The 14,739-nt window shown below is 43.3% G+C and overlaps 1 protein-coding gene across 7 annotated transcripts in view; it reads left to right on the top strand.

The window, feature by feature from the left end:
* Positions 1 to 7: 7 nt before the first annotated feature.
* Positions 8 to 14,739, top strand: part of pcmtl (l-isoaspartyl protein carboxyl methyltransferase, like) — a 44,064-nt gene continuing 29,332 nt past the window's right edge. For 4 of the 7 annotated variants that reach the window (XM_060828735.1, XM_060828733.1, XM_060828729.1 and 1 more), the window contains exons 1-3: positions 25 to 70; positions 703 to 723; positions 1,138 to 1,262. In XM_060828735.1, coding sequence (XP_060684718.1) covers positions 710 to 723; positions 1,138 to 1,262 — 139 coding nt within the window. In that variant the 5' untranslated portion in view covers positions 25 to 70; positions 703 to 709. Of the gene's footprint in view, positions 71 to 702; positions 724 to 1,137; positions 1,263 to 14,739 lie in introns of all 7 variants that reach the window. The other 3 variants (XM_060828731.1, XM_060828730.1, XM_060828732.1) reach the window with 3 other exon arrangements.

Genomic DNA, 14,739 nt, shown 5'->3' with positions numbered 1-14,739 from the left:
TCCGGGACCTACACCGCGCGCAGTGACTGCGTCATTGCCAGCGTGGCAGGAGAAGAGAAGAGAAGAGAGAGTGAGTGAGGCATTGAGGGGCAGGGAGAGAGAAAGAAAAAAAAGGAAAAAAGCAGATAACGAATAAGAAAGAGAGAGAGAAAGAAGAAAAGGCTCAGTGTGAAAACTGTCAGTGTGAGAGGATAGGGAGAGAGAAACTGAGTGAGAGTGAAACTGAATGTGAGAGAGATTGATAAAGATGCAGATGGAGAGAGGGAGGGAGAGAGAGAGAGAGGCAGGCAAAAGGTCTAAGTTAAGGAACAGGAGTTGACTGTTGGGCATTAACTCCACTACCCTGTCCAATCCCCATATCTCTCAGCACCCAACATCTGCTCCTCTCAACCTTAAATATGTCCACTACTGTGGCATTTGTAATCCTCTGGGGTAGACAACTCAAAATAGACAATCCTGTGAGTGAGGAAATTTTGCCTCCCTTGTTCTGAGACAGTGCTCCTCTTTTGTGTTGGATTTCCTAACTGTGGGAGCAAAACCTTGTAATGTCTGTCAATTTCTAGCCATCTTATATGTTTCAATGAGATAATATTCTTGTAGAAAATATTGGCCCAATTTACTCAGCTTCTGTTCATTCCTATTGTGAGACAACCCCCTCATTCGTGAACTCTGTCTAATGGATATTTTTTGCACTCCAACAAGATAAAGTATGACCTTCCTCAGGTAAGGAGACCAAAGTACCTCTGAGATGCTCTCCCCAAAGTCTTAAAGTTTTGCAGTTAGACTTCCTTAATTTTGATTTTGAACTGCTCTTTAATAAATGATAACATATTGTTTATCTCTGGAATTGCTTTTTGTACTGTGTATTAACTGGCTGCCTAGAAGGACCCTTGGTTACACTGACTGTCAACGTCCACCAGTTATTACCTTCATGAAATATTTTGCTTTCCCATCCTTTCAACCAGAGTGGATAATAATTACATTTCCCTATATTATATTCAGTTTTCTTGCCCACTTGCTGAACAGATTAACTTGCTGGAGTGAGAAAGGCAGGGAAAGGATATAATATTTGGGTGTTTTGTGTGTATAGGTGGAGTGCTGGTTGATGTCGGAGCTAATCACTGTGCTTTGGTTCAGTTTAAGGGATATGATGACCATGCTGAGACTCTCGGTTATTTTTCCAGTAGGAGTATTGCTTGTGAGGACAATGGCGTGGACCTCCTCTGGAAGCTCACATTCATATCTAATCCAGAATCTTAAAAGTAAGTATCAAAAGATTGTGGAAGCATAGAGCTTGGAAGGAGGCCATTTGGCCGATTGTGTCTGCATTGACCAGTCAGAAGTTATTCAGCTTAATCTCGCTTCCTAGATCTGTAGTCTTGTATGCTTTGGCACTTGATGTGTGTTTCCAAATACCTTTTAAATGTTTTCAGGATTTTGGGCATTGAGAAGCAGATCTCCACCACCCTCAATGAAAAAAATACCCCTGCAGACTCCCGTTAACGGTGACTGCACATACAGACCCTCATTACACACAACAGCTGTACATGCAGACCCTCTTTATGCGCAATAATGATGCACATCCACATTAAATCAGATCACGATCGCTCTGTGATGGTGGACAGACTGTTTCCTGTAGAAACATGGAATATGCTGGAGAAACTCCACAGATCTGGGGCATAGAAACAGAGTTAACTTTTGAATCTGTTATGACTCTTCAGTCCTTCTTGACCAGTCTCCAGGTGTATTTTGTACCATCAGTTTTCAATTATCATGGTGTAACTTTAAACCATTATTGTGATGGCCTCCCATTCTTCACTTGCACATTTTCATATCTCATAATATAAAGAGTTTCCAGGTATGTTTTTCAATTTGACTACAAACTATATGAGTTTGTTCTTTTTCTCCTCTTGATAGAAACATACTTTTTATAGCTCCTTTCTATGGAAAACATTTGTTTCTGATTGACAGCCAGGTTCACACTTTGCTTCCTCAATCATTTCCTCCATGACTTCATTGTTTCAGATTAATAAATCCACACTGAGTGAGTTTTGCTCTTAATTGTTTTCTAGTTGATTTGAGCAATGTACCATAGCCTTCTGTGCACATTCATTTGTTCCCCACTGATTGTTCAACATTTCCTCCAAATATTTGTTCACCGCCTTATCGTCTACTTCCTTTTCAGGTTGGGTGATCTCATTCAGCTGAGTAACTGTTCCGGTTAGTGTGTTTGCCTTGGTTTCAGAGTCGTGTGCAGAACCTTCTCACAGGTTTGACCATTTTGCACAGACAGCATGTTTTTTTTAAATTTGCTCAGAAGATGTGGGCATCACCAACTGGGCCAGCATTTATTTCTTTAATTGCCCTTGAGAAGGAGCTGCCACCTTGAGCCTCTGCAATCTGTGTGTTGTAGACACACAATGTCCTTTCCTGTATGGTTACTGACTGCCTAATTTATGTATCAGACCCTCATTCTGTTCTGAAAATGTTCTGCTCTTAACATTGTGCCCACTCTTCCATACCCTACGTCTCCTCATTCTCATTCTCCAGATTGCATCAGGGTTTAAAACGTTCAAAGCTCTTTTCAAGGTAAACATCCTGTGGTTCTTCAGTCTGGGCTTTTAGATCTGTATTCACCTGACTCTTTGATTCCTCAGGAATTCCTTCTCCTGTCCAAGGCATTTTTCACAATACTTTTGTAGAGACTTTATGTACTTGAAGTTCACCAAATATTAATTGAAGGTCTATCTGATTGAATTTGTTTCTATGACATTTATCACATCTTTCAAGCCCTCATTTAAGTGTTTTACTTCCAAGTGTTGCTGTTGCATTTTCCATTAGCAAACTCCTCTTTCAGTTTTAAATTGGTTCTTGATAACGTTCAGTGTCCCTTTAGCATGGCCTACTACCTGCTGCTACATCTGATATTCAGGGCACTTCTAAGACTAACTTTTCTTTGTCCTGGGTTATTTGCTTTACTATTTTAACTTGTCCAGCCTTACAAACATGGGATGTAGCTGCTGCTCGCTTGGGGAATAGTCCAAAACTTGTTATGCCTCAACTGGATCTCTTGACAGATCTGTATATTTAAGACTTGCGTACAGGTTGTTCTGCTATAATATGCCCTTTGTTAATGCACATTGGCTGTAATTCAATTGATGAATTGGGGATATTATTTCTAAAGTGCGAACTTTTAAATCGTGTGTTAGCTGTAACGCGATTATATCGCCAACACTTTAAGCATTGTTTCTAAAGCATGATTTTTCTGTAATTTGGGGTTGCCCAAGAATGTAACCATTGTGTTATAGAAGAACTACGGTACTTGCACTGCCAAATCATGACATTGTATAAAGTCCATGTTTTAGAAGATAAGCTAAGAACAATTCCTACGCTAACAATTTCAACTACTAAGTCACTTTGTGTAATAACTTTGTAAAAAGTAACAGGTTCATTAAACCATAGAGATTCCCTACTAATACTTTCTCTTTCATTAAGCTGCCTGGAACACAAATTGTATCATTAGCCACCATCAATGACTGATTTCTTTGGTAGCTCTTAAAATATTAATTTGTTTAATTGTGTTGGAGGAGAAATGGAACATTTGTTCCTCACAGATAAAACTGCTGTAAATTGTAGAAACCTGATACACTGTGGCAACATTCAATGAAGAATCACATTCCACTAGATTTCTGAGGGAACTTGTTTCTTGTGCTGTTCTAACACAGATTCATTTTTGTTTGTATTGTCCTTTTTTTTGAAGACTTTTTAAAGTGTTCATAATATTCTCACTAGTTTATCATTCCATCTCCAACAATATACTTATGCATATCCTGTCTTATGACAATGACTACATACTGAGTTTTGAAGGCAATTTTTATTCTCGCTCCTATCATTCTTGTTCATTGGACCAGCTTCCTTGAAACTATATAACCTAAGTTAGTTACCAAGCTTGGAGTTCAAGTTCCAGCATTTGCCTTGTTCTTTATAGTTCAAGAATTTTAGCTAACTGAAATTGTGTTCCACTAACTTTAGACTCTTTTTATTCCAATCCCATAAGCTATGTTATTATCTCTACTTTCCTGTTCTCTGTTTTGAACTCTCAACTCCAACATTTCTGCCAGAGATATTGACCTCGCATTGGTTACTTCTTGCAAACCTCTTGGATAAACCTTTTCTCTCTGGAAAATTGTAGCAACTAACAAAAGCCATTTGGGTTTTCAATGTGTTATAGTTAACTTCCAGTGAAAATTGTATCAAATTTAACCTCACAAGTCCCAGTAATTGCAGGATTTGAAAATTCATAAATAATTGCAAGAGAATTACATTACAATCTCAGGGGTGGTAGGTGAGAACCAGTGAGCTTCTGTCCTGGTGGCGGTTGGAGGGGCGGGGCTCAAGGGCGGAGGAGCGGGAAGTGGAGGAGATGCGGTGGAGGGCATCGTCGATCATGTCTGGGGGGGAGTCTGCGGTCTTTGAAGAAGGAGGCCATCTGGGCTGTACGGTATTGGAACTGGTCCTCCTGGGAGCAGATGCGGCGGAGTCAAGGTAGCTGTGGGAGTCAGTCGGTTTGTAGTAGATGTTGTAGTCAAGGTAGCTACCTTGACTACACCTCCTCCCACCCTGCACCCTGTAAACATGCCATCCCATATTCCCAATTCCTTCGTCTCCGCCGCATCTGCTCCCAGGAGGACCAGTTCCAATACCGTACAGCCCAGATGGCCTCCTCCTTCAAAGACCACCGATTCCCCCCAGACGTGATCGACGATGCCCTCCACTGCATCTCCTCCACTTCCTGCTCCTTCGCCCTTGAGCCCCGCCGTTCCAACCGCCACCAGGACAGAACCCCACTGGTTCTCACCTACCACCCCACCAACTTCCGTATACAGCGTATCATCCGCCGTCATTTCCGCCACCTCCAGAGGGACCCCACCACCAGGGATATATTTCCCCCCCCTCCCCTATCAGCGTTCCGAAAAGACCACTCCCTCCGTGACTCCCTCGTCAAGTCCACACCCCCCACCAACCCAACCTCCACTCCCAGCACCTTCCCCTGCAACCGCAGGAAATGCAAAACTTGCGCCCACACCTTCTCCCTTAGCTCTCTCCAAGGCCCCAAGGGATCCTTCCATATCCACCACAAATTCACCTGCGCCTCCACACACACCATCTCTTGCATCCGCTGCACACTCTATATTGGGGAGACGGGCCGCCTACTTGCGGAACGCTTCAGGGAACACCTCTGGGATGCCTGGACCAACCAACCCAACCACCCCGTGGCTCAACACTTTAACTCCCCCTCCCACTCCACCAAGGACATGCAGGTCCTTGGACTCCTCCATCACCAGAACATAACAACACAACGGTTGGAGGAAGAGTGCCTCATCTTCTGCCTGGGAACCCTCCAACCACAAGGAATGAACTCAGATTTCTCCAGTTTCCTCATTTCCCCATCCCCCACCTTGTCTCAGTCGATTTACTCGAACTCAGCACTGCCCTCCTAACCTGCAATCTTCTTCCTGATCTCTCCGCCCCCCACCCCACTCCGGCCTATCACCCTCACCTTGACCTCCTTCCACCTATCACATCTCCATCGCCCCTCCCCCAAGTCCCTCCTCCCTACCTTTTATCTTAGCCTGCTGGACACACTTTCCTCATTCCTGATGAAGGGCTTATGCCCGAAACGTCGAATTTCCTGTTCCTTGGATGCTGCCTGACCTGCAGCGCTTTAACCAGCAGCACATTTTCAGATTTGTAAAGAGAATAAAGGTGTAAGATTCTGTGGCTTTTGAACAAGTAACAATAAACCTTATTACAGGATTTTCGAGCAGTAATCCAATCAGCATTAAATGTGCAACTTATTTCTAAAGGTACAACACTGCCAACTACCCAACAATGTGGAAAATTGCCCAGGTGCATTCTGTTCAAGAAAAGCAAGTCTGAACCAACCCAGTCAATTAACAGTCGATCAGTCTACTCTTGATCATCAAAGTGTTGGAAAGTGCCATCAATCTATAAGGCAGCACCTGCTTAGCAATAGCATGCTCAGCGAAGCCCAGTTTGGGTTCCGCCAGGGCTACTCAACTCCTGACCTCATTACACCTCTGATTCAAACATGGACAAAAGAGATGAATTCCAGAGGTGAGGTGAGAATGGCAGCCCTTGATAACAAGGCCATATTTGACAGAGTGTGGTGTCAAGGAACCCCAGCAAAACTGGAATCAGTGGGTATTGGTGAAAACTCTGCTGGTTAGAGCCATACCTGGCACAAAGGAAGGTGGTTTTGGTTGTTGGAGGTCAGTCATTTCTGCTGCAGAGCATTTCTGGCAGGAGTTCCTCAGGGTAGTGTCCCAGGCCCAATCGTCTTCGGCTGCTTCATCAATGACCTTCCCTCCATCAAAAGAGCAGAAATAGGGATGTTCACTGATTGCAAAATGATCTGCACCATTTGTGACTCCTCAGATATTGAAACAGTCCATGTTCAAATGCAGCAAGATGTGGACAAGCTTGGGTGGGCAGGTGGCCAATAATATTGCCAGGCAATGACCATCTCCAATTAGAGTTCAACTAACCACCACCCCATGGTATTCAACAGTATTATCATCACTGAATCCCTGCTGTTGACATCGTAGACATTACCAATGACAAGCAACTTGATACAACTGTGGTAAATGGAGTTTAATTTGGATAAGTTTGAGAGATTGCATTTTGTAAAACAAACAAGGGCAGGACTTGTAGAATTAAAAGTAGCTCCTTGGGTAGTGCTGTAGACCAGAGACACCTTGGGGTTCAGGTACGTAATTCTTTGAAGTTTGCATTAGATTGGTTAGAAAGGTATTTAGCATACTTGCCTTCATTGCTGAGACCTTTGAGTATAGGAGTTGGGATATTATGCTGAGGTTGTACAGGTTGTTGGTGAGGCCCCTGCTGGAGTGCTGTGTTGCCCTGTTATACCATGACGTTGCTGGGAATGGAGGGTTTTGAGTTACAAGGAGAGGCTGGATAGACTGAGATTTTGTTCACTAGAGTGTAGGAGGTTGAAGGGTAACCTTATAGAGGGTTATGAAATCATGAGGGGTGCAGTAAGGTGTCTTTTCCCTAAGGTGGGAGATTTCAAGACAAGGAGACATATTTTTAATGTGAGAGGAGAAATATTTCAAAAAGACATGAGGGGCAATATTTTTACGCAGTAATTCGTGTGTGAACTTCCAGAGGAAGTGGTGAATGCAGGCATAATTACATATTCAGGAAGTACATGAATAAGACATTTTAGAGGAATATGGGACAAGTTCAGGACTAGTTTAGATTGGGATTATGGTCAGCATGGACTGGTTGGACAGAAGGGTTTATTTCCATGCAGTGTGACTCTATACATGGACTTGTCATATCAATACATGGCTGCAAGAGCAGGTCAGAGTCTAGGAATATTGTGGTGAGTAACTTACCACCTGACTCCCCAGAGCTTCCACATCTACAATGTACAAGTCAGGAGTGTGATGGAATGCTACCCACTTGTCTGGATGGTTGCAGCTCCAACAACAGTTGTAGCTTGACACCACTTCATTGGCACCACACTCACTTCCCTGACCATTGACTCTGTGTGTACTGTCTACAAGATGCATTGCAGAAATTTGCCAAATACCCCATGTCAACACCCTCTCAACCATTGGTATGGCCAAGGATAGCAGATACATGCAAACACTACACCCTGCAAATCCTCCTTCAAACCACTCAGCATTCTGACTGGGAAATATTTTACTGTTTCTTCACTGTTTTTGGGTCAAAATCCTGGAATTTCCTCCTGCGGGATATTGTGGGCCTCCCTACAGCACAAAGACTGCAGCAGGTCAAGAAGCAGCTGGTGTCCACCTTCTCAAGGAGCAGCTAGGGATGGCCAATGAGTGCTGACCCAGCCAGCAACACCCACGATTGAATTAAAAAAAACTCAATTAACGCATGCTAAGTATTAGTAATAGACTGATCAAACATTCCATATCATAGTGATAGTAATGCTGTGTAGTTTTGGTTATGCACACCAGACATTTAATAAGAGAGTAGATCATTAAATCTCATTGAACCTCTCATTATTACAATTTTTTTTACTTATTCTGATCTGACTCTGAGTCTCAATCTGAAGAAGTCACTGTCATGGACTACCTCAATTGCTCATGTTCTAAACTGATCAGCCTCCTTTTGTGGGTCCACACTACCTTGGAGGCAGAAATTGCTTTCAGTACGAATTCACAAGCACAGCTGCAACTGACATTAGCCTCGCTGAACCAGTACTGCCCTGCTTTTTTTTTCTCCCTTGTACTCTGATCTTGCTCAGTTGCCTTCAGATACAAATCCTGAATCCACAGTAAATGCGCACGCACACGTCCTGATCACAAAATGAACGTGCTCACAGGCATATCATGAATGTACAGAGGAACCTCGATTATCCGAAGGATGTGGATGGGGAGTATTTCGTTTGATTAGTCGAGTGCAGGATAACATAGTTTAGCCAAGCATCCAGATTTTGCTGGATAATCTGATAATCGAATGCCAGATAATTGAGGTTTCTCCGTCCACCCAAACTCTGAACACTGATGTGCAGACTCTAAATGCACAATAAACATGCACATAGACCCTGAGCACAGAATGAATGCAAACGCAGACTCTGAGCACAAAGTGACGTAACACGCTGACCCTCAACATACAATGAACATGTGCACAGTCCCTGAATTTACATTGGTCCTGATCGCACAGGGATTGCACACGTTGACAATCCTAAAGAGAGACACACTCACCATGTGCACAGACACTGATCACTGCACAGAGCCTAATCTCTCTCAGTCACACTCTAATTGCACACAATGACTGCATGCACACATACTGATCTCTTTCAGACTCTGAGCACCCACTAATCCCAAATTCTGGTACGCTCAGATTCTGAATACGCGTGCACACGCACACATCGCAGACTGACCCTGATCTCTCAAATTGTGCTTCTTAAGACTGAAATGGGAAAGCACAGGTTTTGCAAGGATTGATGCATGCTTATAAAACAAGTAAACTTGATCCTGATAGCAAACGTTCATGCAGTTGCTTGGAGGAGCTGAAATTGAAGTTTAGGTTACAGACAAGCTAAAGCTGAGGGTTCTGTATACACATGGAGCTTTGGTTAATAACAAAAACATTGTTTGGTCTGTACACTGGTGACTAGTTATCGATGCCAAAGACCTTTTGAATGACTATATGATTGGTGCTCAAATAACTGAACAGCTTGGAGCGGGAACAAGATGCAGAGAGAGAACTGATCAGATCTCCACCTCAGGAGCTGTCTTTTTCTGTTCTCCGCAATCAAAATTCACTATTAACCCTCAGGAAGCCAGTTTATCTTTCCTTCAGCAGTTGCTGTAAACTGACTTTTAACCAATAAGTCAATGATATTGAATCAGTGAGCCAGCCAGCCATCCTGTGCATGTTGCAAACCAGTGGTATCATTTGGAAAAGGAAGTCTGAGAAGAAACCTTCCAATCCACAAAAAAAAATCCACAGATCTTGTGAACAAAGATAACTGAACCTCTTTCCGAATTTACCTCCATCCATGTTGCTGTAAGCTGTGACTTTTAAGACCATATAATGTAGGTGCAGGAGTTGGCCATTCATTCCCTTATTGATTAAAAATCTCCCTGTCTCAGCCTTGAATATACTTCATGATCAAGCTTCAACAAGAATCCACTGCCCTCAGAACGAAGAAATTCCTCCTCATCACTGTCTTAAATGGGCAACCTTTTATTCTAAGATTATGTCCTTTGATCCTAGACACAAGGGGAAACAACTTTTCTACATCTACTCTCTCTCAAGTCTCCTAAGAATCTTATATGTTTCAGTAAGACCATTCTCATTTGTCTAAACTCCAATAAGCACAAGCCCAAACAATCCAACCTCTCCTTATAAGACATTCCCCCTCCCTACTTGCTACCAGGTTAGTGAATCTCTCTGGTCTGCCTCCAATGTCAGTATCTCCTTTCTATATAACTGCTCACAGTATTCTGACTAATGTGATGTATACATTTTTAGCAAGGATTCCCAATTTTTATACTCCAATTCTTGGCTTGTTAATCAAAGTTGTGGTGTTGGATTTCTCATTGAAGGAGAGCTGTTAGCACCGATAGTGGCCTCCAGCCATTCTCTGGCACAAGTACACTGCATTGCAACAGTATTCTGTGCTCGCATTGCAGCTTGCCATGGGCTGGGCTGTCCTGTCTGGTGGGGAATCAGGCACTGCATTGCTGCAACATTCTTAGCATAGACTGCAGTGTTTTGGAGTCCCAAGTTCCAGGGTGTTTTGCCCTTGGCAGACTTATCGTGTTGCTGCAGCTCTGTAAGAATGATAGAATCCCTACAGTGTGGAAACAGGCCCTATGGCCCGACACTCCATACAGTATCCCACCCAAGCCCATTCCCTTACTACTGTACATTTACGCCAGACCAATGAACCTAATCCACACGTCCCTGAACACAACGAGCAATGTAGCATGGCAAATTCACCTCACCTGCACGTCTTTGGACTGTGGGAGGAAACTAGAGTTCACGTAGAGGAGGGGAGAATATGCAAGCACCACTCAAGACGATTTCCCGAGGCAGGAATTGAACCTGGGTCCCTGGTGCTATGAGGCATCAGTGCTAACCACTGAGCCACCGTGCCACCTTCTGTGCCCACAAAGCATCTTGTCTCTCATGACTCAGACTGCTATGTTGCTGCTTCTGTTTAGCAGCCTTGCACTCCCTTTGGAGGTCATCTGGTCATGCCTCCTGTTCTGTCTCATCAGGTCTAGGCCAGGTACTTACACAAGAGCTCTGTCACTGCCCCCGGCTGTGAAATTTACTCATTTGATCTCCTGGCCCTGCATCAGTGGCATGGCCTCTTCATCCTTACTTACAAAATGCCTGTCAAAAACAACGCAAAATAATCATTCTTTAGTCAGACTACAATTGTATTTTGGGCTACGTGTAATGTTTCTAAATCAGCTGTCAATAATTATTCACTTTGCTTGGCCACTGTGAAGTGCAGACCAGTTTAAAAAATGCCAAGTTATCCACACCTACAACAGGAAGATTGGGTTATTGTAACAGCAGCATCGATGCTGTACAGTCCCAGGTTGTTATCACAGATATTCCTCCACAACCTTCATCTTTTGCTACCTATAGCAAGACTTAATTTACACTCCAATTCCTTGAAATGTAGATTGAAAAGAGCCCTTAATTGGGAGAGGTAAACAATGCTCTGCTTTCCCAGCTTTTTTTTCCCACTTAATTTTGAAATTATTTGCTATTTTGCTCCCCAAACCATTCCAAGTCCAGTAATAACTCATGCAGCGCTACAAAATTGACACAAAGAAAATTCTTTTTAATCAGGGGATAGTGGGAGCTACCTTTTCATTGCCCCAAACAATTTAGGAACACATGGCAAGCAGTTTGATGTATCACACTCCCCTTTTGGGAAGCCCCAGTAAAACCCTGTACTCCTGCACCAAAATGGTTTTTGCCGTGCCTTAATTTTAAGGATTGCAGTAGCTTTAATTAGCCGAATAAACTCAAAACGTTGTGGTGATCAGCTTGGTGTATCACAGTGCACATCAGAAAGCTCATATAGGATTCACAAAAAAACGTACACAAACTCATCTGTTTAAAGTGAGTTACCTTTAAAATTAAGGCCAACATTCCATTTGCCTTCTTTGATATCCTCTGAAACTGTATGTTAGCTTTTTGTGATTTATGCAGGAGGGTCCACAAATCCCTCTACTGCAGCTTTCTGCTATCTTTCTCCATTTAAATAATATTCAGCCCCTCTATTGTTCCTGCCGAAGTGTTTAACCTCACGCATTCTATTCCATCTGCCAAGTTTTTGCCCACTTGCTTAAACTGTCAATATACCTGTACATACTGTTTGAGTCATCCTCACCACTTACCTTCCCACCAAATTTTGTGCCATCTGCAAACTTGGCTACAGTATGTTCACTTTCCCCATCCAAGTCATGAAAATATGTTGTTAATAATTGTGGCACTGCATTTGTTATGGGTTACAATCCTGACACATTGACGTCAGTGACTGTTTAAGAAGTGACTCAGCCACCCTGTGCCTCTTACAAACCAGTGGATGCATTTGGAAAAATGCAAGGCCAAGAGGAAACCTTCTAATCAGCAGGAACCAATTCAACAAATCTTGTGAACAAAGGCGACCAAACGTTTTTTTTATTCGCTTGTGGGGCATGGGCGTTATTGGCTGGTCAGCCTTTATTGCCCATCCATGGTTGCCCTTGAGAAGGTGGTGGTGAGCTGTCTTCTTGAACTGCGGTCCATGTGCTGTAAGTTGACCCACAATGACGTTGAGGGAATTCCAGGATTTTGACCCAGCAGTGCTGAAGGATGGTATGTGGCTTGGAGGGGAACTTGCAAGTGGTGCTGTTCCCTTGTATCTGCTGTTCTTGCTTCTAGACGGAATTGGTTGTGGGTTTGGGAGGTGCAGTCTGAGAATCTTTGATGAGTTTCTTCAGTGCATCTTGTTGATGGTACACACTTCTGCCATTGAGTATAGGGAGTGGATGTTTGTGGCCTTATCAACAGGTGGGCTTCTTTGACCTGCGTGGTGTTGAGCTCCTTGAATATTGCAGCTGCACACGTCCAGGCAGATAGAGAAGTAGATTATAGATTAGATAGATTAGTTATAGATTACTTACAGTGTGGAAACCGGCCCTTCAGCCCTCCAAGTCCACACCGACCCGCCGAAGTGCAACCCACCCATACCCCTACATTTACCCCTTACCTAACACTACGGACAATTTAGCATGGCCAATTCACCTGACCCGCACATCTTTGGACTGTGGGAGGAAACCAGAGCACCCGGAGGAAACCCACGCAGACACGGGGAGAACGTGCAAACTCCACACAGTCAGTCGCCTGAGGCAGGAATTGAACCCGGGTCTCTGGCGCTGTGAGGCAGCAGTGCTAACCACTGTGCCGCCCATGTATTCCATCACACTCCTGGCTTGTGCCATGTCGATAATGAATGGACTTTGGGGAGTCAGGAGGTGAGTTACTCAGTTCAGGATTCCTAGCCTGTGACTTGTTCTTGTAGCCATTACAAATATGTGGTGAGTCCAGTTGTGTTTTGGTCAATGGTAACCCCCAGGATGTTGGCAGTGAGAGATTCAGTGATGGTAACACCATTGAATGTTAAGGGGCAGTGGTAAGATTGTCTCTTGTTGGAGATGGTCATTGTCTGGTATTTGTATGAGGTGAATGTTACATGCCATTGTCTACCTAACCCTGGGTGTTATTAAGATCTTGTTGCATTTGAACATGGACTGCTTCACAAATGGTGCTGAACATTATGCAATCATTATTGTACATCCCTACTTCTGACCTTATGATGGAGGGAAAGTATAGTTCTTTCCTGATTGCTCTCCATTCATGTATTTACTTTCTCTGTGTTTAAGGGTTCATTTATAAAGGGATTAGAGTTTAATTAGTAGAGTTACATGCTGACAGTTTGTATCCTGAACTTAGAGTTTAATTGTTTGTAATAAATTGTAAATCATATTAAGTGCCGACGCCTGTTTTGTGCTTTCTGTCAACCTGGGGTTTGAAAATCAGGTGAATTGCGGATCATTGTATATTTCCTTTAAATTTTAAGTTTTGCCCAAACTCTGGGAATAGTAGGGCTTGATTACCAATGTGCCACCCCAGTGACAACAATATGGTGACCGTGGGACACAGGTAATGAACTCTGTGAATGAGCAAGTGGTCTACAGACTCTGCCTGAGACTTTCATGATATATTTGAGCTGTTCCTTTAACTGGACAGTTGTCATATGTGGTTTGTAGCATAGTGACAGCATGGGTTTGCACCAACAGTATGGAGAAGTTTGAATGTCGATGTAATTCCAGACCCAATGGGAAGTGCTTGAGGCTGTGGGGGTAGTGCAAGTCCCCAAGATAGAGTTCAGTTACTGTTATTACAACCCACTTGGGAAAGTGCACTGATACTTGAGCCTTCGACCCGTGTCGTCACAGAAGTTAAAGATTTAAACAAAGTCCACAAAATATCAGATTTACCTATCTGGTGAGTCATGTTAGCGGAAAACTCAGTCCAGGTTCCTGTGCTAAATTACTATTTATTATCAATGAGTAAACTTCAACCACGTGAACTGTTATCGTGTGACTCTACTATTTAAAACTCTAACCCCCTATTAAAACGCTGACACACTCATACAAACAAACAAAACAGTGTTATGGGTGGAGAGAAACAAAAATTGAGGAAACACTGCTTAGAATTTAGAATCCCTACAGGGTGGAAACAAGCCCTTTGGCCCAACAAGTCCACACCAACTCTCGGAACAGTAATCCATCCAGACCCATACTCCTACCCTGTTATCCCACATTTACTCCTGACTAAATGTACCTAACCTACACACCCCTGAACACAATGGGCAATTTAGCATGGCCAGTTCACCTAACCTGGAGATCTTTGGATTGTGGGACAATGAATGTTCGATTGCAGTATTCCGCAGGTTTTGATAAGATGTTCATTTTTCTGCCCAACAGAATCGGTTCTCCTCCAGATTCCCAGATTTTTGTTTTTGTCAAAGGCACAGAGGCTTTGCACATTCTTTGTTTAGTTTCACAGCTGCTGACAAATGATGCGAGAGAGGAGCTGACTATCTTCTGGCTAGATGCAGTGAGATATAGAGACAGA

The sequence above is a fragment of the Hemiscyllium ocellatum genome, chromosome 8 (genome assembly GCF_020745735.1).
Source record: "Hemiscyllium ocellatum isolate sHemOce1 chromosome 8, sHemOce1.pat.X.cur, whole genome shotgun sequence".
In the NCBI taxonomy this organism is placed as follows: Eukaryota; Metazoa; Chordata; class Chondrichthyes; order Orectolobiformes; family Hemiscylliidae; genus Hemiscyllium; species Hemiscyllium ocellatum.
This window is presented reverse-complemented; position numbering and strand designations above follow the sequence as displayed.